The sequence below is a fragment of the Callithrix jacchus genome, chromosome 19 (genome assembly GCF_049354715.1).
Source record: "Callithrix jacchus isolate 240 chromosome 19, calJac240_pri, whole genome shotgun sequence".
Lineage (NCBI taxonomy): Eukaryota > Metazoa > Chordata > Mammalia > Primates > Cebidae > Callithrix > Callithrix jacchus.
In genome coordinates this window covers 21,088,227-21,109,485 of record NC_133520.1, presented here as the reverse complement: position 1 = coordinate 21,109,485, position 21,259 = coordinate 21,088,227, and the positions used below count along the sequence as shown (strand labels likewise).

Below are 21,259 nucleotides of genomic sequence, written 5' to 3'. Positions count from 1 at the left end.
GTTCAAACTGTCCCCAAACGTGATCAGTGGGAGCTGCTCAAGGCTCTTGTATTCTTTTAATGTTTCTAAATTAACCTTGCTTTCTGACCTAATAAGACTCTCCAAGATCATTTCTTCAATAACCTCTCATTTCTTTTACTGGAAAATGGTAGTCAGAAATCAAAATATGGAACCAGGAATACTCATGCTACTGGGTGTCACTGCAAAGAGCCAAGAAATATGTATGTATGTGTGTGTATATATACATAATAAAATGTATATATATATATGTGTATGTATTGTGTATATATACACACACACACAAAATTTTATTTTATATATATACACACATTTTATTCTCTCTTTCTACTGAGGGGGAGAGAGAGAGAGAGAGAGACTTTTTTTTTTTTTTTTGAGGCAGGGTTTTGTTCTGATACCCTGTCTGGAGGGCAGTGGCACGATCACATCTCACTGCCACCTTGACCTCCTAGGCCCAAGTGATCCTCTCACCTCAGCCTCCTCAGTAGCGGGGACTACAGACATGAACCACTACATCTAAGTTTTAAATTTTTTTGTAAAGACAAGTTCGTGCTGAGTTGCCTAGGCTGATATTGATCTCCTGGGCTCAAGTGATCCTCCCACCTCGGCCTCCCAAAATGCTGGGATTACAGGAGTGAGCCACCATGCCCTAGCGGATGTATTTTTTTTAACTGATGCATAATAATTACACATATTTATGGGGTACAATGTGATGCTTCAATACAGGTATACATTGTGTAATGATCACAGGGCAATTAGCATATCTATCACCTCAAACAAGAAAATACATTGATTTTAAAAATCAGTTTCTCTCCAGTATTTCCAATTCAAATTCAATACTACAGAGTTCTTCACTGTCTCTCTATATTTGTATCTCCTTTCTCCTTGGTTCTAAAATATAATGCCATCACGCCTCAGTATCTACTGACAATTGGTTCTAGGACCCCTGGGAATACCAAAAAGCTCAAGTCCCCTATATAAAAATGGTAGTTATTTGCACATAAACCACATACAGTCTCCCATATACTTTAAATCACCTCTAGGTTACAAAGCCTAATACAATGTAAATGCTATGTAAGTAGCTGTTAATACTGTATTGATTTTTAAAATTTGCATTATTTTGTTGTTTTAATTTTGCATTATTTTGGTTTTAATTTTTCGTTTAATTTTGTTGTAATTTTAATTGTTGTTGAATCATTTTTAATTATTTTCTTCCCCAAACATTTTTGCTGTTTGGTTGGTCAAATCTGCTGATGTGGAATCCAAGAGTATGGAGGGTCAACGGTACTACATGTAATTGTTTTCATCTACAATATACACAAAATAGTTCACAATTACTGCACCAATACCACACTACCTATAACAAACCCACTGTGTAAATAAAGGTCAAGATTGCTTTGTAATTCTTTTTGCCTTTGGAATAGGTGTCACTAAGGGTACATAATCAGACCTCTTTATTGAAAATCATTTGAATGTATTCTCTAGGAATTCTTATTTAAAATACAAATTACTTTTTTCTAAAAAAAATTCTAAGTATATAATTGAGTAACTACACATGGACGTTGAATAAATGCATTCCTCTTAGAGACAGGTCTGTGTCTAATAGATCCTACTGATGACAGGAACACATCATGAGTTCATTGACAGCATGACCAACTTGTGTATGTTCTTGTTCAAATTCTCCCACCTTCAATTTTTTCTTGCAGTATATCCTCTGGAAAGTCTGAAGCTAATGCAGCCAATTTACTCAAGCCAAGAAGGGTTTTTTTCTTTGCAAAGTAACGAGTTTCCATATTTGCCAAACCCAGAAGTGTTGCATGAGCCTACAATAAACAAAATATGTAAGCCACCATAAGATACTGAGTACCAATTCAAGTTGAAACAAAGGTAAGTAAACCCCAAACTGGTTTTTTTCCCCTAGGCCATATCAATGAAAGACAAGTCAACAGTTAGCAAACCTAAAAACTGAGCATAACCATAACATTGAGAGTAATTACAGAGCAAAATATCAACCATCCACACTAATTACTGGGAAGAGAGACATGTACAAAACATTTGCTCTAAAAACAATTACGTATTCACCTGAACATCCTGTCAAGAACAAATTTTAAAATTAATTTTTTACTCATAATTTGAATATTTATTACAACAATACACTCGTTACAAAAAGGCCAATGGCTGTTACAGACACATCAAGTTTTTTGTGATTTTAACTATCATGATGGACTACGTTTCCTTTTTTTGGAGACAGAGCCTTGCTCTGTTGCATAGGCCGGAGCGCAGTGGTTCACTGCAACCTCCACCTTCCAGGTTCAAGTGATTCTCCAGCCTCAGGGTCCTGAGTAGCTGGAATTACAGGCATGTTCCACCATAACTGGCTGTGTTTTGCATTTTTAGTAGAGACAGGGTGTTACCATGTTGGCCAGGCTGGTCTCAAACTCCGATATCTGCCCACCTCGGCCTCCCAAAGTACTGGGATTACAGGCATGAGCTATTACACCCAGTCTGGACTTCATATTTTTATTGAGATATTAGAAGTAATGGCAATATCATCACAAATTAAGAATGTTTTATGCAAATTATGAGAGAGAATAGGAGTATACATTCTAAATAATCCATAAATGTTTTTAAATTAAAAAAATTTTTTATTGTATACTGACAAATTGTAATTGTATACATTTATGGATACAAAGTAATGTTATAATATATGTATGTGATGTGGAATGATTAAATCAAGATAATTAACACGCCCCTCATCTCAATTACTTATCATTACTTGTGGTAAGAACATTTCAAATTTGTTCTCCTGGAAATTCTGAAATGTACAATATACTATTATTAACTTGAACCACCATACTGTGCAATATATATAAAAAATCTTCCTGGCTGGGTGCAGTGGCTCATGCCTGTAATCCCAGAACCTTGGGAGGCTGAGGTGGGTGGATCGCTTGAGCCCAAGAATTCGAGACATGCCTGGGCAACACAGTGAGATCCCATCTCTAAAAAACACAAAAATAAAAACGATCTTCTTCTGCCTAACTGAAGCTTGTACCCTTTGACCAACTTCTGCAGCCCCTTTGGCTATTTTAAAATTGGGTTATTATTTTGCAATTGACCTGAGTTCCGTGTGTGTGTGTCTATAAAATCCCCTCACTCTTCTGACAACCACTATTCTTCTCTCTGCTTCCATGAGTTTAACTGTTTTGGATTCCACATGAGCGAGATCATGTGGCATTTGTCTTTCTTTGTCTGGCTTATTTCATTTAGTGTAATGTCCTCCAGCTTCATCAATGTTGTTGCAAATGAATTTCCTTCTTTCTTCAGGCTGAATATTACTGCATTGTGTATTCTATATATAATATCTTCTTTACCGTTTACACTGACTGATGGACACTTAGGTTGATTCCATAATTTGGCTACTGGGAATATGCTGCGATGAACATGGGAGTGCGGATATCTCTTCAACATACTGCTCCCAACTCCTCTGGATATATACTCAGAAGAGCGACTGCCAGATCACATAGTAACTTTTTGAGGAAGCTCCATACAGTTTCCCATAATGGTTGTACTAACTTACACTCCCACCAAGAATGCATCGAGGCTCCCTTTTCTCCATGTTTTCTTCAACACTTGTTATCTTTCATCTTTTTGATAACAGCCATTCAAACAAACGTAAGGTGATGTCTCACTGTAGTTTAAATTTGCATTTACCTAATGAGTAGTGATGCAGAACATTTTTTTTCACATATCTGTTGGTCGACTGCATGTCTTCTTTTGAGAAATATCTATTCAGGTCTTTTGCCATTCATTCATTCATTTATTTTGGGACAAGGCCTCACTCTGTTACCCAGGCTGGAGTGCAGTGGCACAATCTCAGCTCACTGCAGCCTCGACCTCCAGAGCTCAAGTGATCCTCTTGCCTCTGCCTCCCAAATAGCTGGGACTACAGGAGTGCATCACCACACCTGGCTGCTTTTGTATTTATGTTTCCTAGGCCAGTCTTGAACTCCTGTACTCAGGAGATCCACCTGCCTTGGCCTCCCAAAGTACTGGGATTACAGGTAAGCCACCATGCCCGGCTCCCTTATATATTTTGGACATTAACCCCTTCTTAGGTGTATGACTATAAACAGTATTTGAATTACTAAAAACTAAACTGATTAAAGCTACCTAAATAAATTGCACACATCTGCTCCATTTAAAAATCCTTCTTACCTTTTCCAATTCTTGGCTATTAATTTCATGTAACCAGCTGAGATGTTCATGAGCTTGCAAAAAATTGGCCAACTGTCCATGCTGAGAAATGGGCTGAGATAATAATTTGCCTCGCTTTCCTTTCTCCAGATACCAATGGAAGAGAAAGTCTGAAAAATTCTGTAAGTAACAGTACACAGAATGCATAATAGTTTTAAAAAATACATTTCTGATAACAAAACATAACTTTCTTCCAAAGGCCTTCAAAACAGAAAACTTGTTCTAAACAATAATTTCCTATATTGTAGGATCACTTAACTCGATCATCTCATTTGACAAATGTGTAAATTCAGATTCAGAAAGGCCATCTTGCTCAAGATAGCTGACAAGATTAATGGCAGAATCTAGATGTGTGTTGGCCAATATGGTAGCCACTGGCCACATGTAGCTGTTTAACCTTAAATCAAAAATTAGACTGAAATTTAAAATTCAGTTCCTCAGGTACATTACCCACATTACAAGCGCTCAGTAGCCACATGTGGCCAGGGACTCCTGTTTGGACAGTGCATATCAACATCTCCATTATCAAACAAAGCTCTGTGGGACAGCACTGAGATTCTAGAATTCTGTGCCAGCTGGCCACATGGGCTGGCATAATACATCAGAATCTAGAGAGGTCCAAATGCCCAGCCAGTTTTCCCCACTGGGTTTGTGGAGTGTTGGGGTACTGTGGAGGCTGAGCTGGGGAGGAAGACCAAGACATTCTACAGTCTCACAGTGTTTATTAAGAGATACTTCCACTAAAGCAGGGATCCCACCATAAATACAGGTGTCTCCCCAAAAGACTTCTGAAAGCAGAAATGAAATGACTATTACACAAGCTGAGACCAAGTCCTGGTCCACCTCTGTTCCTAATGGACTGAGTCATCTTCCTCTCCTCTAAACTGCCTAATAGAGAAAAAGGAAAATCTGCCAGGGGACAAATAACATCGATTTCCATATTATGGAGTTTTAAAAATATAGAATGTCTAAAATACAATTTTAAAATTATCAGATATAAGCAGAAAAATAAGCAACATAAAAGCAGGCAACAGAAACAGACTCAAAGATAATCAGAGTAAGAAGAAAAGGATTTTAAAATAACATTTAAACACGTTAAAATGCAAAAATGAATAAAAATGTCAAAATAGAAAGTAAATCCACAAAAATAATTTTAAAATCATGATCAGTACAAAATTTATTTATCTATCTATCTATGAGACAAAGTCTTTCTATCTATCTATCTATGAGAAAAAGTCTTGCTCTGTCGCCAGGCTGGAGTGCAGTGGCGCGATCTCAACTTACTGCAAGCTCTGCCTCCTGGGTTCAAGCAGTTGTCCTGCCTCAGCCTCCCAAGTAGCTGGGATTACAGGTACGCACCACCACGCCTGGCTAATTTTTATATTTTTAGAAGAGACAAGGTTTCATCATGTTGGTCAGGCTGGTCTCGAACTCCTGACCTCAGATGATCTGCCTGCCTCAGCCTCCCAAAGTGCTGGGGTTACAGGCTACCTCACCTGGCCCAACAACTGATCATTGATCAAGTAAGCCATACCTAGTCAATGAAATACTACACTGCCATTACAAATGCTGCACATGAACAAATGTTTGCGATGTAGCAAGTGAAAAAAGCAGTTGACAAAACGTATTTGTCTATAATAGATAGAGTGTAAAAGACTGAAAATATAAACCAAATGTTTAAAAGGGTTCTCTCTGGGTGGTGAGTGAGTTTTATCTTCTGTGTTTATAGTGGTTTTCTAAATTTTATACAAAATTACATTTACAGTAATACAAAAATATGCTTTTCAGAGTAATCAACTGACTGAATAGACTGGTTTTAAGAAACAATTTAAATTTACTTAAGACAGTGTCGCAATGGGAACTTTTTTTTTTTAAGATATGGTCTTGCTCTGTCACCTAGCTATGGTGTAGTGGCACAATCTTGGCTCACTGGCCTTGACCTCCTGGGCTCAAAGGATCCTCCCGCCCTACCCTTCCGAATAGGTGCTGCCACAGGCATGTGCTGCCACATCTGGTAGATTAAAAAAAAATTTTTTTTGTAAAGGGAGGGTCTCATTATGTTGCCCAGGCTGGCCGTGAACTCCTGGCCTCAAATGATCCTACCTCCTTGGCCTCTCAAAGTGCTGGGATTGCCAGCATGAGCCATTGAGGTTGGCTGGGACTTTGTTTTTTTTGAACAGGAAGCGTAATATCCCTCCAGGAAAATAAGAATATTAGGTATATGTAAGCTAAGCTCTCTTACAGTACTGTTCCGTGCTCCCAAGTATCTTCTATCCAATTTTTAAAAACTACCAATATTCACGTATCTAAGTACTTTTATTGTAACTAGAAAATATACAAACAGAAATGAATATAACATATTTTCCAAAGGCCAAAGAATCTTTCAGTAATAAGAACTGTGTGGTCAGGCAGTGGCTCCCGCCTGTTATCCTGGCAATTTGGGAGGATGAAGCAGGAGGACTGTTTGTGCCCAGGAGTTCAAGACCAACCTGGGCAACATAGCAAGACTTTGTTTCTATTGAAAAATAAAATTAGCCAAGCGTGGTGGCGAGCTCCTGTGGTCCCATCTACTGGAAGGCAGGAGGTGTGGGAGGGGGTGAGATGGGTGGGAAAAGCAACTGGACCCAGGAGGTTGAGGCTGTCGTGAACCATGATCTCGCTACTGTACAAAATTTACAAAGAAATGCAACATACAAAGTAATATCTTCTCATCAAAGTTAACTACAGAAAGACTGCATCATATTCTAAGCCCTGATTACAGATTTGAAATGGCAAAGCCATTTCAAGAAAAGGCCATTAAAGGACTCAGTGGCCACACACCCAACACCCATCACCTGATCAGCAAACTGGGTCATGTAGCGCTGGAGTCGGCTCTGGTTGTCAGTTTGCTCACACATTTGTACCAAGATGTCAAAATCACAGTATTTCTCTGCTAGAGAAGCAGCCCACAGGTACTGGCCTAGTGTAACTGTGGGAATGAGAACAGATGGGAAAAAAATCCTGTTAGTAAAACTTAAAATCTGTAATAAAAAATATTACTTGAAATTTTCTTTATTCCTATTATAAACCAAGAATCATTAATGGAATGGAAACCTTACTACTTACTAGCACTTAATTTCACAATTAACATCAATTTCTTAAAGATGCAAACTCAGGCCAGGCACAGTGGCTCACACCTGTAATCCCAGCACTTTGGAAGGCCGAGGTGGATCACCTGAGGTCAGGATTTCGAGTCCTGCCCGGCCAACATAGTGAAACTCTGTCTCTACCAAAAATACAAAATGAGCCAGGTGTAGTGGCACACGCCTGTAATCCCAGCTACTTGGGAGGCTGAGGCAGGATAACTGCTTGAACCTGAGAAGCAGAGGCTGCAGTGAGCTGAGATTATACTACCGCGCTACAGCCTGGATGAGAGAGAGTGACATTATCTCAAAAAAAAAAGATGCAAATTGAGACCCTTCTTTCATCACTGCTTCCCCAAAATGCTATTCCTTTCCTTCATGTAAGAGTACAGCAAACTCCTCCCAATCCTAGCCTGGAGTATAATGTGTCCCTGGCTGAATAGCCATACTATCTTATCTGTACCCCTCAAGCAGCCCTCATCATGCTCTACTTTGAATCCAGTTATTCACACTAAGGTCTGTGATGCTAAGCTCTTTAAGGTAGTCTCCACATGTTGTTTATTTATTTACTTATTAATCATCTTCAGCATCATCTATGGTACTTGTGCCTAGATAGTAATGGAAAAAAAGGTGAATAAATGAGCACAGAAAGCTGTGCATATTTACTTGGCTTTAAGTTCTTTATTACAGTTAGATTAACATTACTACACAACGAATATCGTGCATTAACTATTCGACCTTTTCATCCATTCAGCAAATTTAAAACTCTTGCCAAGTATCATAAACTTACGAAGAGGAGATAAAAGATCTGATCTTTTCTGTAGGTATTCCATCTCCAGATTGTCATATCTTTCCTGATTACTGGATTTATCCACAGACTTAAGCTGAGAAACATAACCATCTAGGAAGCAATCGATCAGTGCTACCAGTTGCTCAGTCACCATGTTTCGGAGGTTGCTGTCTGCCTGTGGATAAACCACCCTCAGGACAATCTCGTGCTGGCGCATTATTACTGTTCGGATGCCACCAGGACCACTGGTTGCTGTGAAAATACACAAAATAATATGGTTAAGTAAGTGCTCCAGTGATAGCTAAAGGAAAGACTAATTGCATAAAAATTATGCCTCTGGGCCGGGCGCAGTGGCTCAAGCCTGTAATCCCAGCAGTTTGGGAGGCCGAGGCAGGTGGATCATGAGGTCAAGAGATCGAGACCATCTTGGTCAACATAGTGAAACCCCGTCTCTACTAAAAATACAAAAAATTAGCTGGGCATGGTGGTGCGTGCCTGTAATCCCAGCTACTCAGAAGGCTGAGGCAGGAGAATTGCCTGAACAGGAGGCGGAGGTTGCGGCAAGCCGAGATTGCGCCATTGCACTCCAGCCTGGGTAACAAGAGTGAAACTCCGTCTCAAAAAAAAAAAAAAAAAAAAATTTATGCCTCTTCATCACTGCTGGAAAATTAAATTGTCAATTTAATGGCAAAGATGCCCTGCTTGAACCCATCTTCTCAAAGGAGATTTCCTCAGCAAAGCCCCGTAAACATGATTCTTCTTCCTTCTAAATTCCTTTAATCCTACTCCACTTACTTTCTTGTATTAAATTAACATAAAATATAGTCCATAACCTCCAGGGCCAGGACCTGCTTCTATGAATAACTATTTGAACTAAAACCTAATAAATGCCTAAGTACCAGTTAAATAAATAAATTATAGAGAGATCTATAAACAAGAGCAAGGGAAGAATAAAGTGATTTTGACAAGAGCTGCTCATTGTGGAGATGGCACTTTTCCTTTCACTTACAAACCTACACCAGGGGAATAACACACCTTCTAAAAATGATGGGTCACTAGAAACACATTTGAACAACCGTTAATAATTCAGTATATTACCTGTCCATGGAACATATTCAAGTTCTTTCTCTGGTGGTTCTTCTTTTCTATACAAAGAGTTTCTATGTTGGCGATAATGACTAGCAGCCTGCAGCATATCCTGGAATAAAAGTTAATGCAAAAAGTGATGGGTTACAGTACTTCCCAAGATAATTTAAGACAACAAAGTAAGTTAGTAAGAAAAATTACTCAGGGGCCAGGCATGTTGACTCACACCTGTAATCCTAGTGCTTTGGGAGGCTGAGGTAGGAGGATTGCTCCTAGCTTGACAACACTAGGAGCAATCCTCCTACCTCAGCCTCCCAAAGCACTAGTGAGACCCCATCTCTACAAAAATGTTAAAGATTAGCTGGGCATCGTGGCATGCACCTGCATTCCCAGCCACTTGGGAGACTGCGGCAGGAGGACTGCTTGAGCCCAGGGGGTTGAGGCTGCAGTGAGCTATGATCAAGCTACTGTAAACCCAGCCTGCCAATAGAGTGAGACCACGTCTAAAAAAAAGAAAAGGAAAGAAGAGAAAAGGTCAGCACAGATCTGTGTGATTACTTTTAGATTCTTTCTGCTTTTAAAGTTTGTTTTATACACAATTTAACTTCTTTTTTGGGAAACAGTAGTAACCAAAGTAGGAAAATCATTACTATAAGTCCACTAGTTAAAATTAAAAGGAACATTTTAATAATAATACAAGTAGCAAGGTTTTGAATAATTAAAAAAATAGAAATGAGAAATATGTCAACAGTTACATTAAGAATACATTTGCCATCAGGCATGGTGTCTCAGGCCTATAATCCCAACACTCTTGGAGGCGGAGGCAGAAGGGACTTGTGAAACTGAGAGTTCAAGGCTATAGGGAGCTATGACGGTGCCACTGCACTCCAGCCTAGGTGACAGTGAGACCTTGTCTCTGAAAAAAAAAACTAACCAAACAAAAAAAAATTGCAAAGATACAAATGCACCTTCCCAAATGAAAGGTTTATTGTTCTACCAAATAGAAACTCAGGATTATAGAAATTTATTAATAGGCACCAGGCTAACATTCAAAATATTCATTAACTGATTAAAATGACTGACATTTTTCTAACTTTTTTGGGATTAACAAATGTCTACAACCTCATAAATTACGGCAATAAAGAGCAGGAATACGAAAACCACTTCCTTGTCCATCCATGCTCTGGGCTTGGATTTGCTGAAACCTTTCCGTTATTTTTGTACCTTGAGAATATTGTTCACGTTGATCACTACTTCAGCCCATTCAACAGAATCCAAAGGTGTATCCCTCAAGACTTGCTCCTCATGCTCCAGTAAGCACTCGCAGATGGTATCTACTTGGGACACCTGAGAGAATACACAGAAGTCAACTACTATTACAACAAAAATTATGGTGATGGGTAACGACTACCCACTGAGTTTTACTCATTAAGCCATATCTTCAGACCTATAGATGAAGGAAAATTTATTGACAGTTGATGGTCAAAATAAATTTAAAAATCAAGAAAAGTCAGATCTCCTAACTTTTATAAAAGTTACAGTGTCCAAATAACTAAGTCTTATAAACAGGCAAATTCTGAATTGTTACCAAGTAGATTTTTTTATTTAAACAATGATATTATTTATTTATTACAGCTACTCTGCTCAGTGCACCTGTAAACAGCATTAGGTTACAGATGACGTCACTTCACAATGTAAGACCTCAAACTAATGAACTAATAGATTAAAATAATGATGTCAAAAATGAACTTGCTAATTTTGAGAATTCCCTTCTCAGACATAACAGAAATGTTTGTAGAATAGAAGCAACATAAGAGAATAATGAACTAAATACGGAACTCCTAACGCTTCCTTTATTAACACATAAAGATAACAGTGTAAATATATCCTCAGGCACTGAAACTCTTGTTTCAAGTTCAAGTCTGCACTTAAGCCTTCCCCCTTTATTTCAAGTTTGCAAGTCAATGGACACTCAGAGATAAGAAGAAAGAAAAACCAGATTAGCTGCTCTCAAGGACCTCACAAACTAGCTGAAAAAAGCAAGATATATGGGCACAGATAAAACATGACCCAAACAAAATCCCACCCTTTTGCAAACCTTGTTCTTCCTTTTGCATTTCTGATGTTAGCCAAAGGCATCCTAATAGCCTAGGCAAGAAATCTTCAGCATATTTAATTTGTAAGATTAAGTGTGAGAATATTTTACATCGTTACATGAAAAACACAATGAAAGCATAAATAATGGCCGGGCAAGGTGGCTCACGCCTGTAATCCCAGCACTTTGGGAGGGTGAGGCAGGTGGGTCATGAGGTCAAGAGATCAAGATCATCCTGGCCAACACAGTGAAACCCCATCTCTACTAAAAATACAAAAATTAGCTGGGTGTGGTGGCACATGCCTGTAGTCCCAGCTACTTGGGAGGCCAAGGCAGGAGAATCGCTTGAACCTGGGAGGCAGAGGTTGCTGCAGGCAGAGGTTGGTGCAGTGAGCTGAGATTGTGCCACTGCACTCCAGCCTGGCGAAACAGCGAGACTCCACCTCAAAAAAAGAAAAAGAAAAAAGGAAAGCATATATAAAAGACAGAAAATAAAGAGCATAAAATGCCAAAACACTTGTTAAATTCTCTTAGCATGTATATATTCAGTGATTTCAAATATTGCTCATATGCCATGCCAACATAGTCTATTCCTTAAGCAGTGAGCTCTCCGCTTTTCCAGAGCCCTGGGAGGTGCAAGCCCTTCCCAAACTGGAGACAGAGGCAAAGTGGAAAGTGCACCCTCAGGCAGGCTCTATATTGTTTTACTTTCTATCAGGGCTGCCAAATCAAAATATCTTTCTATATGGCCCACCAATCAGAGATTGATTTCAGTTAACCAGCTTGTCCCAAAACATAAATAATCTTTAGAAAGGTAAGTTGTCACCCACAAGTGGAAGGACAGGTACAGAGAAAGAAAAATTACTATACGTATGTATCTGTTGTATTGCCTTTTCATGATGGTTATGGCATGGGAGAAGACCTTTAGAACTACACCCCAGAGAAACTGAAGACCAATGAACATCATGAGAAATGACGATAAATGGTGATGTGAACAGTCCTCAATATTACCATTTTTCATAGGGAACATTCTTTTGAGAAACCAATCACATTTTTAGTTTTGCTGTATCATACTCCGGAAGACTATTCCTAAAGTAATATTCTATATTATGTATACAAATGATAATTTCCAGACCCTTTTCTAATACTAACCGAAATGTGTGCATATACTGAGCTGACAATTATGCTTTGCCCTTTGATCCGAATGCAGAATGAACCAGGCTCTTTCCCTGTTCTTACAAGTAATCTGTCATTAACACTTTTTAACAACTCACTGTCGTATTATATAAAATTATATATGAATAAAGACCAAAAAGGACATAAAAATGACAACAATTTGATTTGTTTGATCATGAAACTTGAGGTGATTCGTTTTTCTTTCTTTCAGATTTCTGGCATACTTCCTAGATTAAAAACAAAACATAACAGAGTGTTTTTCCTTCCATTCCCTAGAAACTAACCCAAATGTATAAAAACAAAGAATTCAAACTAAACACATTTATGGAATCAACAGAAAGACTGAACGTAGGTTACAGTCCATCAAACATTAAGAAAAAAAGGACCTGTCAGCATTGTGTGTTACATGCTGAAATACAGTGAGGCTATAGGAGGAAGGAAGCAAAATTTGAGACACCAATAGTCTGGCCTTCCTGAGTGGCTTCCCTTGCCCTCTGGCTTCCTGCCAGTCTGATGAATCTGAGGCCATGCCAGAAGGCCAGAAGATGGAGTAGTTATTTCCCCGGCTTTCTTCCTTGCCTGTGCCCACTTTACAGTGGCTGAGCCTGTCCATCAGGGACAGTGCCTCTTGTCCAGCTGCTTTCTCTGTGTTTCCAATAGCTGCCCCTCCTCTTGCCTCTTCAGGCCTGAGGTTGATAATGGCTCACCCTAGGGTGCTGGTCCATCCCTTGTTGGACCCCTTAATCTTGCCCATACCTTTGTAAACAGTCCCTTCACTGAACTTCTCAGCTACCTCTTAGGATCTTGTTGCTACACCTTGTTGTAAAATCAGATTTATTTTCAGAGAAAAAGTAAAATCTGCTATAAATTTCAAAGACAAAAATGGTTAAGATGCAGAGTAGCCAGTGGCAGCTGGACATTGTGGAAGTAGTAACGTAGTCCTTGCACTTTTGTGAGGCTTCACAGCCCTTTGAGGCAGTAAGGTAGACTTCACTGTCTCCCTTTACAAGTGTGACATTAGGACTTAAACCTGTTGTCTTAACTGAGACTGCAGAATTATCTGATTTTAGAAACAGAGCCAGCTCTTCCCTCAGCTCTGTGAAATTTGGGATTTCTTACACATTTGAGGCAGGAAGCCAGAGGGCAAGGGAAGCCACTCAGGAAGGCCAGTTTGTGGCAGAATCAAGAGTAGATCTGGAGAGACAAAGGAGAAGATCAGGCTGGACTCAGTGGCTCACGCCTGTAATCCCAGCACTTTGGGAGGCCAAGGCAAGTGGATCACCTTAGGTCAGGAGTCCAAGACTAGCCTGACTAACATGGTGAAACCCCGTCTCTACTAAAAATAGTAAAATTATCCGGGTATGGTGGCTGGTGCCTGTAATCCCAGCTCGCAGAAGGCTGAGGCAAGAGAATTGCTTGAACTGGGGAGGCGGAGGTGTCCCTGGGTGACAGAGTGAGACTCCATCTCAACAACAAAAAAAGGAGACGATCAGCACACAAAGCAAACAGGTACCTGCAGATAGTTTTTAGGGGAATAAAAAAAGTAAACAGAGAGCACTTCTTAGTCAACTTTGCAAGCTCTTCTTTACAGCTAACTGATAAATGATACTTCTGAGTGACACTTAAGCCAGAAAATACGGAGTCCAACTTAAAATTTCAGCGAGATATTTTGTGATTTAACTTGTCCTCACCCTCTTTCCTGCCTAGGGCATGATCAGTAAATGGCACAGTTCTACAAAGCCACTTGAAAGAGGACTCCTCTTACCTCCCTGAAAAAGACATCTGCAGGAGTCAGGTTAGATGGGATTTCATACTCCCTCTTGTTCAAAGCGATCAATATGGCCGTGTTGACAAGGTCAGAAAGCCGGGAGTGGTGGTTCTTGAGAACAATGGCGGCTGACAGCTTTTCTGCATGCTCACAGAGCAACAGTCGAGTGGCCATCGGTGTCCCTCTAACTAGAAAACTGCCTAGACGTCCAAATAAGCCAACCTTTCAAAAAGGCAAACACATATTCTTAGAAAGCATTTATGGTAACATGTAAAATACCATAGTTGTATTTTCCCCAGAAGCACCCTGGGCAGTCACCGGCCCCAGCTCTCCCCCAGCAAGTTCCTCCAGCTGTCTCTTGTTTTGGCTGTCTCGAACACACAAACACACTTCGGCCAGGCCATTAACACCCATAAGAAAGCATAGACAGCCATCTCTGTTCTAAGACCAGGGTCACTCCAGGGCTTCTGCCCACTACTACTGTCTCAACATAGTATGTTTCCGAAATTATTGTTTATGGTTAGCAAAACAGTCACACTGCTCTTTTTGTCTTTTGTGCTGTGTTGCCCAGCGTGGAGTGCAGTGGTGCAATCACAGGTCACCCTAACCTTGAACCCTCAACTCAAGCTATCTTCCCACCTCAGCTTCCCAAGCAGCACACCACTACACCAGGATAATTTTTAAATTTTATGTTTGTAGAGATGGGGGTCTCACTTTGTTGCCCAGGCTGATCTTGAATTCCTGGCCACAAGGGAGCCTCCTAACTTGGCCTCCCCAAGCACTAGAATTACAGGTGTGAACCACTGCACCTGGCCTCACACTGCCCTTTACTAGCTATATCAATTAATTCCCCTAGATTCCAGACTTTCAGGAATCAGAAACGCAGCAACCTCCACCTTCAAGGGTGACTTCCATACCCCTAATGCTGCAGGGAGGGTGGGGGCATCTTTAACCCTTTGCATCTCCTACTGAGTTGCTTGATGCCCATCTGTGCCATGTTATGTGCTTCTAGGGGTTTTCCCAAGCTTTCTCACTGCATATGACATTACAATAACCTGAACTAGGAGAAGCCAAAAGACAGGCATAAATAATGAATACGTTTTCCCACTTGAAGTATAATTCCCTTTGTTAATAAATGATCTGATTTCCTAGCCTTCATTTTGTATATGCTTTTGTAGTATTTACATGCTAGGAGATATCTCTTTTATAACACAAAAGGGGTCATGCTATATATATTGTTCTGCAGCTTGTTTATATTTGATAGTTTCTTATTTTTCTAACACATTTAGATATCCATTATTTTCAATACTTCACTGAATCCTAATGTATTCAACCTGTTCACCTTATTATTTTAAAATAACAATTACATAGTCTTTCTTGACTTGAATTGACTTCCTGGTTCCTTCAAAAATATTTTAGGTGTAGTTTTCAGCAAGGTCATCCCACTTGCCTGCTTTACTCTGTTTTGATTGCGGCACTGGCAATGAAGCAATAGCGCTAGATTACACCTATGCTAGGCGAGGCATGGTGGCTCACACCTGTAATCCCAGAACTTTGGGAGGCCAAGGCAGACAGATCACCTGGGTAATGTGGTAAAACCCTGTCTACAAAAATATACAAAAATTAGCTGACTTAGTGGCACATGCCTGTAGTCCCAGCTACTTGGGAGGATGGGAAGATCAGCTGAGTCCAGGCAGGCTGTAGCTATAGTGAGCTATGATTGGGCCACTGCATTCCAGCCTGGGTGACAGAGTGAGACCTGCCTCAAAACAATTTAAAGAAAATTTTTAAAAATACAATCATTCTAGTCACACAACGAAAATGATCAGATTATCCCCCTGCCTGTGTACTGTATGGAGATACAATGTATAAGCACAAAGGCTACTTCAACATCAGAAAACTAGAAGCAAAGGTACTGTTCTGAGGCATTGGTGTTATTTCTACCCACTACAGAATGAAGACCTTGCCCTGTGAATGCCAAGTTTGGCTCAAGGAGAAAAGAATATTTCTCTATATTCAGAAATATTCCCTAAGACTGGGCACAGTGGCTCAGGTTTGTAACCCCAGCACATTGGGAAGCCAAGGCAAGAAGATCACTTGAGACCAGGAGTTTGAGACCAGCCTGGGCAACATTGTGAGACTCTGTCTCTACAGAAAATAAAAACAAGTCGGGTATGAGCACCTGTGGTCCCAGCTGTTGGGGAGGCTGTGGTGGAAAGATTGCTTGAGTCCAGGAGGTTGAGCCTGCAGTGAGCTGTGATTGTGCCACTGCACGCCACCTTGGAAAACAGAATGAGACCTTTCCTTAGGAGTATCTAGTTATACCTGATTATTAACATAAATTCTTCCCAATTAGTAAAATCAGCTCTAAATATTAAAGGAAATAGAAATATAAAAGGCATAACTGGAATGGGGTTTTCAAAACTAGCTAGACATTGCCTTGGGAAAGAAGCTGCTACCAGCAGCTGTGAGACTTTGTGAGGGTTCTCTGGAACCCAGGAAGGCTGAGAGCCAAGTGCTCATACTCTCCTGGCTTTCCGCCTCTCAGTGTGGCAAATCAGGTCAGGGCAAGTATACACATCTTCTTCCAATGAGAATGACTTGCCACTCTTCCCATGAAGAGGTACAATCGTGCTGGGTGCAGTGGCTCACACCTGTAATCTCAGCGCTTTGGGAGGCAGAGGTAGGTGGATCACTTGAGCTTAGGAGTTTGAGACCAGCCTGGGCAATATGGCAAAACCCCTTCTCTACAAAAAATACAAAATCAGAAATCAGCCAGGTTCAGCACCATGTGCCTGTAGTCCCAGCTACTGGGGAGGCTGAGGCAGAAGAATCACTTGAGCCCAGGAGACGGAGGTTGCAGTGCGCTGAGATTGTACCACTACACTCCAGCCTAGGCAATGGGAGTGGAAACCCTGTCATACACATACAAAAAAAAAAAAAAAAAAAAAAGAGGTATAATCAATTCTTTAATATCTTTCAACCCAGCTGACCTTGTGACTTGCTTTGACCAATGCCACTTTACTGGAAGTAACATTATGTGACATCTGAGATGAGCCCTTAAGAAGCCTATAGTGGGCCGGGCGCAGTGGCTCAAGCCTGTAATCCCAGCACTTTGGGAGGCCGAGGCGGGTGAATCATGAGGTCAAGAGATCGAGACCATCCTGGTCAACATGGTGAAACCCCGTGTCTCCTAAAAATACAAAAACTTAGCTGGGCATGGAGGTGTGCCTGTAATCCCAGCTACTCAGGAGGCTGAGGCAGGAGAATTGCCTGAACCCAGGAGGCGGAGGTTGCGGTGAGCCGAGATGGCGCCATTGCACTCCAGCCTGAGTAACAAGAGCAAAACTCTGTCAAAAAAAAAAAAAAAAGAAGCCTATAGTGTCTATGTTCATCCGCTGAGACCAGAGGAAGCTGGTCCAGACCAGAGCAGGATGAGTGACTAAATGGAGAAGAACCACATAGCCTCTGCTGACAGCTGGAACCAATTGCCAGAAAGGGGGTAGAGGCTTGCAGACCTTCCAGCTCAGTGCATCCTAAAAGCAGGTCGAGTGATTCCAGGTGAAACCAACAGAAGACCTGCCTGACTAACCCACAAAATTGTTTTAAGCCCCCGTTTTTGTTTTTGGGTGGTTTATAAGGCAGTAATAGTTAACAGATACACTTGGCTAACTAAATGACCATATCAGGAGAAAATGTGTTTTTTCCCCATGAATCCATAGCCCACCTAAAATACAAAAGAGAGAGAGAGCAAGCGCACGCGAGAGAGAGAGCGAGCGCATGCGAGAGAGAGAGAGAGAGAGAGAGAGAGAGAGAGAGAGAGAGAGAGAGAGAGACAGAGAGAGAGAGAGACAGAGAGAGAAAGAAAGAAAGAGACTCAATGAATGATTGGCGTTTTCTTGCCAAGGCAGTAAAAGAGTAGACAGGAGACAAACCATGCACAAAAATGAAGACGACTGTGGGATTAGGAACAATCAAGTCATTTCTGAAATTATCTAGTGCTGCACTGGCCAGTAAGGGAGCCACTGCCATAGTAGCTACTTAAATAAGTTAAACTTTAGTGCTTTAGTTGCTAGTCACATTTTAACGGTTCAGTGGTCACATGCGGCCAGCAGGTGTCCCACTGGCAACACACTAGGAGAACATTCCCATGATCACAGAACGCACTGTATTGGACAGCACTCACTCACTACAGTCTCCTTACCATGAAAAATCAGCCGGGTGTGGTACTGAGTAGGCACTACTGAGTTTGAAAAACAATCAGGATCCGGAAAGAGGCTGGGCCTGGTAGCTCATACCTGTAACCCCAGAACCCTGGCAGGCTGAGGGATTGTTTGAGCCCAGGAGTTTGAGACCAGCCTGGGCAACATAATAAGACTCTGTCTCTACAAAAACTAAAAAAAAAAAAATTATGTAGGCATGGTGGCACAAACCTGTAGCCCCAGCTACCCAGAAGGCTGTGAGAGGATTGCTTGAGCCCAGGAGGTCAAGGCTGCGGTGAGCCAAAATCATGCCACTACACTCCAGACTGGGCGACAGAGTGCCCTGTCTCAATAAACAAATAAACAAACCCAAAACAGGATGAAATTCATTCATTTGGCTATGTAATATGTCTGCAAGTCACTTTTATTGACAAGGCAAGAATGGGTGAACTTATGTAACGATTCTGTCCAGTAGCAAAAACATTTTCTAATTTAGGCGTAATATATGTGAGGATAACCTTTACACAAAAAAGAAAAGGAATACTTTAAATGAGGATTTGATTCTAATGGCACCTCAAAATTAAAAGTCAGATACCAAAATCTGTCATTGTCTTAATATTCTTCAATGTTTAATAATACAAAATTGACTCATGAAAACTTAAGTTTTTACACAAATGTATACAGGAAATCGGAATGAAGTCTGCTTCTTATACCTACATTAACAGGCTTGCACACAGCCCTGAAATTATGGACTTTTAAAGGAGCACAGAAAAAGGAAAAGACTAGTCATGCCCCACCCAACGAAACACCTCAAAATAGAGAGAAGGGACTTCCCACTGTGTTAGACTGACAAAAGCAGAGCAGACAGACATCCTGGCCCTTGCTGTGTTAGCACCCTGGGCTCTTACTTGATGAATAAAGTCCATAAGGAAAGAGTGAGCTTTCATCTTGTCTTCTAGCTGGTGAAGAATAATCAGTGACGCGTTGCTGAACCCAGGTACTTCTGTTAAAACACAGTGATAAACTTACAACATAGCGGTTTTACAACTATGCTATTTTAAAGTCAGGGGCTAACTGCTATTAAACAAAAAAGAAAGTCTATACAAAAGAAAAATATCAACCTTATAATACACTTATTTATAACATTACTCAGGAGTTTAAAATGTATGAGAAAATTTTGGAGGTCTGACACAATTCATACTGTATTTATTCAAAATGTAAAACATTGTTGTTAATGATTTATAACAATTTAAGCTTGACAGTGCCAACAAAACAAAGAAAGGAGATGAGCTTGAATGTTTTCTTCCTAAATCTCTAATGAAGCTTAGTGAACTTGCTAAGAAGTAGGATAATTAGGGAAACGTGTTTGAGACAGTCCTCTGGCACCTGGGGGACCCCAGAGTTCCCCTTGAGTTGCTGAGATGAAAGCGCAAGAGGGGCACTCACCTGGGATAGGGAGGCAGACATTCTTGCTTACTTCTACATATTGACATTTGATCACTGCTGCTCTTAGGGAATGGATCATTTCTAGTAGTCAAATATACTGATTATGCCAAAATTACTTAATTTGGGAGTAAGTAGTCTGGGCGTGCTGGCTCACACCTGTAATCCCAGAACTTTGGGAGGCTGAGGCAGGTGGACCACTTGAGATGAGGAGTTTGAGGCCAGCCTGGGCAACAAGGTGAAACCCCATCTCTACTAAAAATATAAAAATAAGCTGGGTGTGGTGGTACACACCTGTAACCTCAGCTACTTGGGAGGCTGAGGTATGGAGATCACTTGAACCCAGGAGGTGGGGGTTGCAGTGAGCTGAGATCTTGTCACTGCATTCCAGTCTGGGTGACAGAGTAAGGGAGACTCTGTCTCAAAAAAAAATGGGGGGCGGGTTAAGTGCCAAATATTTACCTATGCTACCAATTCTCTTTTGGAAATAAAAGGCAGGAAAGCTAAGTAAGGCTAATCTGCCTCAGATAGAACAATTAGGATTTTCTCCAACGTTCCGTTAGTTTTTATTCTGTTATCTAGACCTGTTGTGAGTCTTCTTCAAAAGATACTATAAGGAAGGTTAGAATATTTTTTAAAATATTGAATTAATATTAAATTGTCTGAGAAGCTAAAAATACGCTTTAAGAGATGTTTCTAATAAAGAAATCAGAATATGCTCAAAACATACCATTCCATAATTAAAACGTTCTTACCCTCAGGGACAGACTCAGCCCACCGTGGGTCAGACGCTGGGTAGTCATCCATCAGGTCTACACTGATTTGGGTAACCGCCCTGTCTAGTTCAGAATCAGAATCCAAATCAGAGTGAGAAGAAAAGAGCTCTTCAACCACCATTTGAGCATGACCTAAATCTTTCCTGAAATAAAATTGGAAAATATAAGTATTAAGGGAGGCAAAATATTTTCAAAACTCACCAAGAAAAAATTGTGGAGTACTATTCAGCAAAAAAAAAAAAAAAAAAAAGATTCTGTCATTTACAATAGCAGGGATGGAACTGGAGGACATGTTAAGTGAAGGAAGTCAGGCACACAAAGACATGTAACAAACTTTACATGTTCTCACTCATGTGGGAGCTAAAAAGTAACACGACTGAACTCATGGAGTTAGAGAGTAGAGTGATGGTTACCAGAGGGTGGGAAGAGTAGTGGCAGTAGTGGGGAGTGGGAATGGTTAATGGGTTAAAAAAAACATAGATTGAAGAAGAGCTTATATTTGATAGCACAACAGGCTGACTACTGTCGA

At 40.6% G+C, this 21,259-nt stretch overlaps 1 protein-coding gene across 1 annotated transcript in view; it reads right to left on the bottom strand.

The window, feature by feature from the left end:
* NUP133 (nucleoporin 133) overlaps positions 1-21,259 on the bottom strand; it is a 76,935-nt gene that overhangs the window by 14,095 nt on the left and 41,581 nt on the right. Inside the window, exons 13-21 of the mRNA XM_002760571.7 lie at positions 20,710-20,873; positions 19,420-19,514; positions 14,307-14,531; positions 10,495-10,617; positions 9,283-9,382; positions 8,185-8,436; positions 7,107-7,240; positions 4,234-4,392; positions 1,706-1,841 (exon numbers count right to left, since the gene is read on the bottom strand). Of these exons, the coding sequence (XP_002760617.4) occupies positions 1,706-1,841; positions 4,234-4,392; positions 7,107-7,240; positions 8,185-8,436; positions 9,283-9,382; positions 10,495-10,617; positions 14,307-14,531; positions 19,420-19,514; positions 20,710-20,873 (1,388 nt within the window). The remainder of the gene's footprint in view (positions 1-1,705; positions 1,842-4,233; positions 4,393-7,106; positions 7,241-8,184; positions 8,437-9,282; positions 9,383-10,494; positions 10,618-14,306; positions 14,532-19,419; positions 19,515-20,709; positions 20,874-21,259) is intronic.